The 9,894-nt window shown below is 38.7% G+C and overlaps 1 protein-coding gene across 1 annotated transcript; it reads left to right on the top strand.

Moving 5' to 3' along the window:
• Positions 1–249: 249 nt before the first annotated feature.
• LOC146451237 (uncharacterized) lies at positions 250–9,580 on the top strand. Its single transcript, XM_085099236.1, has 6 exons — positions 250–1,467; positions 3,545–3,713; positions 3,946–4,204; positions 4,750–4,977; positions 5,900–6,060; positions 7,390–9,580. The coding sequence occupies exons 1-6, from the start codon at positions 564–566 to the stop codon at positions 7,505–7,507; spliced, it is 1,839 nt and encodes a 612-aa protein (XP_084955362.1). The 5' UTR covers positions 250–563; the 3' UTR covers positions 7,508–9,580.
• Positions 9,581–9,894: the final 314 nt, after the last annotated feature.

Here is a 9,894-nt window from a genome sequence, read left to right as displayed (position 1 = left end):
AATATATTGTATTCGTTCTAAGAAATCTAAAATTAATTTTAATTAGTTCAAACTAAAAGTGAAAACTTGCTTTTGTTCAAAATCAATTTTCCGCTTTTTTTTTTTCAGTTTTTCATTAAGGACTTTTCAGCCTTCCCCAAGCCGAAAAAAGAAAAGGGCGAAACACACAAAGGCAATTATCATAGTTGACATTATTAATAAAATTCACCTGCAGCAGAAAACTTTTACCGTCATCACACAGTTTACAACCATTGCTTGTCACCACTGAAACAAGCGCGCTGGAACAATTTGTCATATTTTCTCCCCCGAAACGATAACATTTTGCTCCTCGTTGCAAGCTTGGAAGTTGTCAAAATGGAAATAATCCAATATTACAAAAATTCTCCAGATGGGAGAGTTTCACCGAAGGGGGCGATTGAAGCTAATTTGTGCGGAAACTAACTAGCTTGAATATTTGAGTACGTCGTTTAATTACGGACCGACAGCAAGGCAGTCGCATTGGCGTTCGTAGAACAAATTTTGCGCATTTTGGGGCTTGAATATCTCCGGACTGCAGAATAAATATGGCGGAAAATAGAACAACGCCGCCTGCATATTCGGTGGACAGTTCCGAGTTGGACAGTTTCGTCAATCCATCTACAGTAGCAATTCGAGGTGACTCCGACCTACAAGATGTCAATATAGAAGGTCAAAGATGCTGCAGTAGCAAGCGTTTAATGGTTGGAATCATCGTTCTCCTTGGTGTTACATGCCTGATAATTGGTATTGTTCTGATTTCGTTGGGAAAGGGCAAAAAAGGTTGCGATTTTGAACAGACACAAAAACGACTGCAAAACGGCACTGCACATACAAACGTCGATGTATGCGCTCCATCAGAAGAGGCTGCGAGAGTCTCGCTAATTAAATTTCTCGAGAAAGTGCAATATAGAGCCTCCGCGCTAAATCCCAATACGTTGATTTTTCACCCGCAAATGTCCGGAGAAGAGATCCGAATGAACTTTAAACCGTACGACCCGACTCCTTCCGAGATCAAACGAAGAACCGACGAAGCGTGGCGATTGCTGGCGGAAATCAACGATATCAACATCGACCTAGCCAAATTAAGGCCACGAGAGAGGAAAGCATTATCGCAGGTAAAGTTTTATCTTCGACATGTCTTTGGACAACCCTACGACGCTAATTACTACTCGGCTGACTGGATGCTAGGCCCAAACTTTTTCTGTTGGCAGCCGATTTGTTCATTAGGCCGGGAGATGTTGGGTCACTTGCCATTCTTCGCACCCCGAAAAACTCGAGACATGGACGTGATTCGCAGCCTTTTGGAGACGTACAAGAAATCTATTAATCAGTATACGGACAACGTAAAACTAGGTGTCAGGTCCGGAATGGTTGGCTCGGTTGAGGAGTGTCGAGCAGGACTGGATTCCATGAAAGGCATCTACAGTCATGTTGCCATTAGCAACACAGGTAAGACTTTAGTTTGGTTTGGTTGACAGCATCTGGAGAAAGAATAAACTAATTAGTGTCTCTACTACTTTTGCGCAATTTATGACTTTGCCGGCGGGAAAAGCAGATAATCAAGCTACAATAATTTTAAAAAGCTTTAAGTATAGAACAATGTAGGGCGTTTTGTGTCTAGATTGAAGCTCGATCAAATTGCTCACCCCCAGTTTTCGTTTTGGACTGCAACAAGCTCTTGCTAAGATCTGCTTTTCCTGCATAGTCACAAACCGCACAAAAATATATTTTTATTAATTAGTGGGCACCGTCCTTTAAGAAACCTGAAATTCTTGGACCATTTTGAGCTGCGCAGAACGAATGCGCAGTACAAAAGGAGACAGTTTCTCAATTGATATGTTACGTTTGGTGCGCTGTTTTCAAGAGCTACTTTGTATCACGATAACTCAAAACAAACCTTGTTGGGGATTTTAAATAATCATTGTTTCTTTAGAGCAGTTTTCTTTTCTCAAGAATAGCTAGGTTTTTCACAGCATGTTGTTAACATATTCACCTGGTGTCAAATTACAAATTAGTTTAGGGCCAAATAATTGTTTGCTTTTTTTCAGTATCTATGATTTCTAAGCTTTCTTCTGATGTATATGTTTATATGGTTCTAACCTATAGTTTTGAAATTACACTTGTTTAAAAAAGTGTCTATTTAAATTCGCATTTGCTTCGGTTGCTTTTTTATTTACTATACGCTGTGATTGACTTGCGCCATTTTCTCAAAACCAAAACCAATCGTGACTTGCTCGCACGCGTTTCCCCGCACTTGGCAACGGTTACATGTATTTACTTCGAGTTCTGATTGGTTCATTGTCTTATTCAACTGCGTTGTGATTGGTCGGAGCAATTTCTTTGGTTTTCGCCGGCTTTACGACACTCAATTGAAAACCGCTCTATTCTGGCACGCTGCCAATCAAATGCGCCCTTAACAAATTTGTGAGTAAAATAATACGTTTGAATGTTATACAAAACCAGATTTTTGTTGACCAATATTTGCTGACAGCATGCATGGCACTCGGAGAAATCATTATATACCTTCGGATGTAAGGTCAGCAATGGCGAAATTTTTCAAAATTTGTCATGCTAAAGAAACAGCGTGAATATGCATTAGCAAATATTAGATCCTCACCGCCGGGTTTGCTGAATCTGATTGTGTTTGCAGTAAAACTGATTAAAGGAAATATAAAACATAATTAATTATTAAACAGGTAAAACAATGCTGTGTTTTAATTTCACAAAAGTTTTCGCAGCTATAGAAAGTCACTTGTGTTTAGTGGTTAACGGAATAATTAGTATACATGTTAAAACAACGAGAAAAAATGAATTATGAAAAAGACAGCAAAACCAAAAATGCCGGTAACAGCAGGTTTCCATACAACAAAAACGGCTTGTTTTGCGATCCCAATCGGGCAATTGAATTATAGCATATTTTGGCTTCAACTACCGGAGTCCTTCAGCATTTTGTTTTCTCCGGTGTGCTATTGTCCTTCCCCTGGGATTACACAATTTGAATTTGAAAAAGAAAATGGAATGAATCTTGGTAGTTGAAGTGAAATAATACTCTCATGAAAATGGTCTACTGTGAGTGGAGCACTTTGAGATAAGGAGGTGCAATATGGTGCAATATGGCCCTGAATCGAAGCTAACCTGTTCAAATTTCCTACACTTACTGATTTATAAATAATGTCTTGGGATGTCAGTATTTGGCGGTCGAAGTTGGTCAAATTCGTGCAAGAGCAATACAACGGCTTCTCAAACAGTGGTTTGGAGGATATTAACTCATTTGTGTTTTTCTTGAAACCAAAAGAGTATTTTGGCCAAGAAATATAGAAAAACGAGGCCTATAGTCTGTACCTCTTCCTACTAGTAGTCATCTATAGCAGATGAAAGAGGCGGAATTTCGCAGCCTTGCCACGAATTAAAGTTTCTTTGACATATACCCCGGCTTAAACCGAAAAGGTAAAATTAAGGATTGACACATTTACACATCCAGTTATTGTTACAGACGTTAATAAGTTTATTTTGACTTTTTTTCAAGGTGTCCTAAAGGAAGATTTTGCAACGGTACTTCTGATACCGTCGTTCTTCAAAGAATTGACACAAGAAATGAAAGACGAATGGCGTAATCGGACAGGCAAGACAGTCGTGGATTCCATGAAAGAATTCTTGGTCGAGAATGTTGGTACACCATTAAATAACTTGATCAGGTAAAGATCATTGAATCGCCTAACAACTATACAAATAACTCTACAAGAGCATGTTGGACTGTATAACCTTTAATTTCCATGAGGAGTTGTAATGGCATTAGGTGTAATTGGGTAAATTTTCTGCGCTTGTCTTAGTAACGCGTCGAAGTGCTCAGTATGGCATTTGCTTTACCTTCTAAAAGGGTTACTCTGTGTAAATAAAGGTGTCTGTCTTACCTTGTTCAATTTCCAGGTATTTGGAAAATGAGCACATGCGCCACTGCGTTCCGAGCAATATTTCCAGCGGTCTTTTTAGTCGTCCTCTGAAGTACGTTTACATCGATGGAAAACCCAATACGTCACAGCCGACCGTGAGGAACCTGAGTACAGGGGAGATAATCAGTGGTCCTCAGACGTATGCCAGCATTTTGTCCTTTTTTACCACCACTGACATCACACCCGAGGAAGTTTACAACAAGGGTTTGGAGATGGTGAATCACACATACCCTCAGGTATTGTGAATTGCAACATGATGATAATGATAATAATGATGATGACGATGACGATAATAATGATAACGTTAACGATTCTGGAATTTGTTCGCATGCATTTCAACAAAATGAAGGATCGGTTCTATTTTGAATTTTTTTTATTTTCAAGCGATTCTCTAGAAATATGGTGCATGTAAAGCCTGGCTCCCACTTGTGGATAAGCACAAGCATAAGCATAAGAAAAATCGTGTGGGAACGGCATGAAATAAGCGTGAATTAAGCATAAGCATAAGCGCAAGAAAAAGAAACTTTTTCCATTCCTTGTACTTTTCACAAGTGGAAACTGGCGTGGGGTAAGCACAAGCACAAGCAAGATGATTCCGCCATCTTGAATCAATTTCCAGACCTCCTCCAACGTTACTGCGCTTGCGTATGCCTTATTTTCTTGTGCTTGTTTCACATGTGGGAACGTGGCAAGCTTATGCCTGTGCTTATCGCACAAGTGGGAACCAGGCGTAAGAGGCGTGCGCTATATTTTTATATAAGTCTATATATTTATTATACAGATCCTTTCACTTGCGAGGCAGATAACGAAATTACAAGATACAGAAGCTGCCGTGAAGCAGTTTAAAGGGAACATTTCATCCCAAGAAATGTACTTCAATAAAGTTCCCATTCCTGCAAACGAATCAGGCCCGGAAGCATTTAAACTTTGCAACAACATTGAAGGCGCAATGAGGTTTTGTCCAAAAAGATGGGACGCGTTACAGAAGTGGTTCAAGGCGTCTAGAGAGGTAGGCGACGTACACTTCAGTCGTAACTAAACGATGCACTTATGTACAGTCAGAGGTTTCCAACTGTAATAAGGTATAACCATTTTGCTAACATGCAAAATTCCGTAAGCCGGTTTCTAGACCAAATATCCGACTATACTGAAACCGAACCTAGAATCAAATCAAAGTTGTCCCTGTTTATTCGCAATTGCCACCGAAAATAGCGTCCTGGAATTTTTCTATCATTGTAATGTATTTCAAACCAGGATTCGGCCGGGCGAAGAAGCGTGATAGTGGTGCTTGTCTTTTCGGATTTTGTAGGCGGCGAATTCGCCTCTCAAGAGACAAGGTTGTACATGAATATGATTCAGCATTAACAGGAAATGTTACGTTAAACAATTAACTGCTACTGACAAAAGGAAAAGAAGAAAGAAAAAAATCGCCGCTATAATTCTACCTGGTAACATAATTATGGTAGATCACCGACAGCTCAGTTTTTTTCCCGCGTGCTTTTTACGCGTTCTAGGCATTGTAGTTCACATTATAGGATACCAGGTTTCATAGTGTTGGCGTATTGTCTTCCCTGGTCCGACTACAATTGTTTTGAGACAAACGTTTCGTCTCCTTCCGATCTCACCCCATAATCGCCTAGAAGAGTCTCAAACAAATCCTAATTTGTCGTTGATACAAACTCTTTCGTTTGAGCCCTCAGTCTATGGCTGATTACGAAAATTGTCAGACCAAAGTCTAATACAAGGGTTCACAACAGTTTTGCCTTGTTTTTGCACAGTAGCCTTCGGATTGGAAACTATTCCATAATTATTTACTCACCCAATTTTGCTGTTGCTAAATTGTAAAATTGCAATGGTCTTATATGAGGCAAGCTATCCTTTTCCTGTTAATTTATAACGCTAACAAGTCTTTTCTTTGCTCAATTTCTTAGGCAATGAGTTTCTTGGAGCCAAAGACAGTAGACATGTTTTACTTCACCGGTAAACAACAGACCACGCCAAGCTGCCCTGTACAGCTGGCCCCTGACTTCAATCCTTCAACTGCTTCTCAGAGCTATGTAAATAGCGATGCGGCATGTTCTCATAACTGCTGGTACGTGGGCATAGGTCTTGCCAGAACTTACTCCGGTTCTTTCCTTAAAGGAACATTGTCACGATAATTTGATTTTTACTAAGTTTTGGCCAAATACCAATATATAATTTTAACAAAATATCCAAAAAAATGGAGATGCTTTTCAACCACCACGAAGATCTAGTCACGTGATTTGTTTCAGTGTGGGCACAAACCATAATCAGTTTTGCTTTGTTTAAAATTAAGACCAGCAGATTCACTAGCAACCTTTGTGGCGGTGTCAAATTCTAAAGGGATACCTGAAAAAGGTTTCCCCTCTACTGATTTAAAATCAGCGGGTAAAAAGGGAAAAATCGTGAGTGTATCGGTTGTTTATTTCATTTGTCGTAGAAAGAATGCACAACTTATACAGATTAGTGAGTCGAGATTGAATGAATGAACGAACGAACGAATGAATGGGAATGGTGCAGTAATTTTACAACAAGAAATTTAATAGAAAATGACTATGATAACTTCTTCACTCGACTATTTGGAAAGGGACTGCTACGAAACTACATAAGTAGAATCAATTTATTTTGTTCCGATTTACCAGCGCTAGCATAGGATTACAAAGGTAAAAAAAAAATTCTGGATCCCCGACAGTATTAAATCCCTTTACCTTCAATACACCGTTCAGCTGATGCTACCTACTGTATTAGGGTCATGAAGCCTGTGAAAGGTCTTGTTTATCAAAGGTTTGTTACTATAATGGATACTCCAAAACAACGTAGCCGACACCTTACGATTTTTACACAACAGAAATCTCACTTCAAACGGTAAACGAAGTATAAAAAAAAACAAATAAATGCACGCCACGAACCCTCGTCATTTTCTTCAAATCTCCTATACACCCACATCCAGAAAGACAAAAGAGGGCTTGCTGGCGAAATTGACAATTTTTCACTTATTAGAGAGAGCCATGACACCAAATGACAGCTAACCGCTTTTAAAGCAGTGCTTAGGCCTAAATAGTGTAGATCAGTGCTAGACCCCCAAAACAGATGTTTCCTGCCTAAATGGAGTTCTCTGATTCTCTCAGTTCTCTGCCTAAACAAATGGGCTTCTGTTCTCGTCTACTTCAGGCTGCTATCACGATTAAGAACACTACATTGTGTAAACACCATAAGGTGTCCAGCCTTGTTTTGTTGTTTTTATGTATGCATTCTATGAACAGCCAAAATCAAAGCAGCCAGCCTGTCTACATGTTATGAAGAGAAACCATGGAAACAACTAATATGATGACCCCAAAAGGTGGAACTAAAAGTAACGTAGAACAATGTTCATTCTTTCTCTTTTTCGTTGTTTGTTTAGGTATTTTGTTCCGTTTTTTCTTGACAACATGGGACCGACCTTCAGTGAGTGGACTGTCAATGCTCACGAAGCGAGACCAGGGCACCACACACAGGCAAGTTTACTTACTTATCACTGAATTCCAGAGGCAGAATTTCACAATATGCCTTCCTTGGACAAAGTGTCAAAGGGTAGAAATGATGGATGGGAGAATTAACTCTGCAGTGTATGTTAAAGTGCTAAAGTGAACCCATGAATTTCCTACGAAAATGACGAAACTTAAGGGATTTAAACTACTCAATCTAGACAACTTGTAGGCGAAATTAGAAAAAAAATCTGTAACAGCGTTTTGAAGTAAACAAGATGCCTATACTGGTATTTACGCGTGATGCAGATTCATTTATTCCAATTGTATGCTTCGCAGATTGATAAAACTATCCTTGCTAATGGAATAGTTTCAGTCGCGATGATCGCGTTATGTTGTTTCCCTTGTATTTGTACTGGAAATCCATTAGTGATTACGATTTACGATAACGTGAGCTTATAAATGACCTGTTCTCAGTCTCATCGTGGTTCTACAAATGTCAAACAAAGCATGATTCCTTCGCCAGGAACTCTCCAATTTCCACTGTATTAAATGGCGAGTGCTTCTTGGAAGTTATTATTTCGATTTACCGCTTTTACCGCGGAAAGTACCATGTCACGCATCAGTGACGTCGTAAACAAAATTATGCAAATTTCTGGTGAAATGAACATTTATGATGCAATCCAACCTGACTTGCACGTGATTCGAAGTTGCAGCCAATAAAAATCACAGAATTCTTTCGGGACGGGCACGGGATACGGGAAAGTTAAAAAAACAAGGCAATTTTTGACTCCCAAGAAGACGAAAGGAATGCAGTCCCGAATTTAAGACGCTGGCTGACTAGGTCATCCCGCGTAATAATGAATCAATTTTTACGGGGTGATTTTGTTTATTCCTGGATTTTTTTACCAATTTCTCTGGCAAAATAAAACTTGACACTTTATCTTTTCTGTTAAAGGATCTTTACTCATAGCAAAACATTTTAAATGTATATTAAGCTTCATGCATGGGTGTCTCCGATTTTAAGATATTTATGTTTAAAAACAGTGAAAATAAAGCGCAGATGAATGAAAAAGTTCCTACTTTGCAGAAATCGAGATATCTTTAATACACGCCACAGATTTTTCTGCTAAATTACAAGCGGTTAAAGAAAGAATTCTTTTCGATATCCACTCAAATTTTAGACACAGGAACCGAAATTGGTGTTAGATAAGAAGGCTAAATCTTGGTCAAGTTTCAGTCGTTTCGAGATAATCCACAATGTTTAAAGGGGCAGTGTCACCGATTTTATGTGTCACTTTGAATAGCCAAAAAACATATTTGAATCGATAGAATCGTCAAAATAATGGTTCAGTTTTGTTAACAATAACCCTAATAATGCACAGAAAGTAGTATTAATTATCTTTTTCTGGGGATGGCTAGGATGGATTGCAACTTGAAAAAATTGGCCAGTTTTTTCAAGTTCCTCAGGAATGTGTATTGTAGAGAAGTCGTCAAAAACTGCTTATAGTTTGTTCTTCCCCGGGTAAATACCTTGATATTTCCTTCTCGGTGTTCTAACAGCAATTTTATGTTAGAAAAAAGGTTCTTTGTCAAATATTTGAGCCATTTTGACGAAAACATAGCAAAATCGCCGTGACAGTGTCCCTTTAAAATGAGAGGCTTTGCGTTACCGTTGCTATGGTAACAGTTGTTGCTTGGAAACCGACTAAGAAATAAACTTTGATCTTATGTTGAAATCATGATGTCGTATGAAAGAGATCGAATTTTATCTTCTATGCGAGATTGTAATTTCAAAGCTTCCACCCCACGTCCAAAAAAACTGCCGCGGCCTCCTTAAAGAGCGCCTTTAAGGTTTATCTTAGATTTTTTGGCAGATGTTCCGGGTTAAGTTTTATAACAGGAATTAATTATTATTCTATTAAATTACCTGCTTTGCATGAAGAAATACATTTTATAAAAATCTGGGGTCATCCACTAGATTAGCCCTGCTGTTTGGATGATCCCAACTCGCTCTCTATTTTGTTGTTATAATTTTACTTCTTTCCTTAGTTGAACTCTGTTTTAGTTGCCTATGTAAATTCAACCAATGTCATGTAAAACTGAGCTGAGTTAAATAAACCATCTTGTCTTGTCTTGTCTTGTCTTGTCATTTAAGAATCCCACCTCAGGAAAGATTTGAAGCTTTTGTGAATAATCTCACCACTTCGTCGAACAGTAAATTAGTTTAAAATTTTAGACTAAACTAACTGATTTTCCAAGACTCCAAAGGAGGCAGCCAAGATTCAAGGCAAAAAACTCGACATTCTATCCTGAAAATTTCTCTGCTAACAACTCAAAGGTTAAAAGAGGCATTGATCCAAATTAATCGCGAATTAAATTGATCCCTCAAAATGTTTTCGAATACAATTTCCCGCGACAAAATGACAAAAGATTCCTGG

This window comes from Pavona decussata, unplaced genomic scaffold (genome assembly GCF_977016875.1).
Source record: "Pavona decussata unplaced genomic scaffold, jaPavDecu1.1 SCAFFOLD_391, whole genome shotgun sequence".
In the NCBI taxonomy this organism is placed as follows: domain Eukaryota; kingdom Metazoa; phylum Cnidaria; class Anthozoa; order Scleractinia; family Agariciidae; genus Pavona; species Pavona decussata.
Note: the sequence above shows the minus strand (reverse complement) of the source record. Positions and strands in the feature narration are given on the sequence as shown.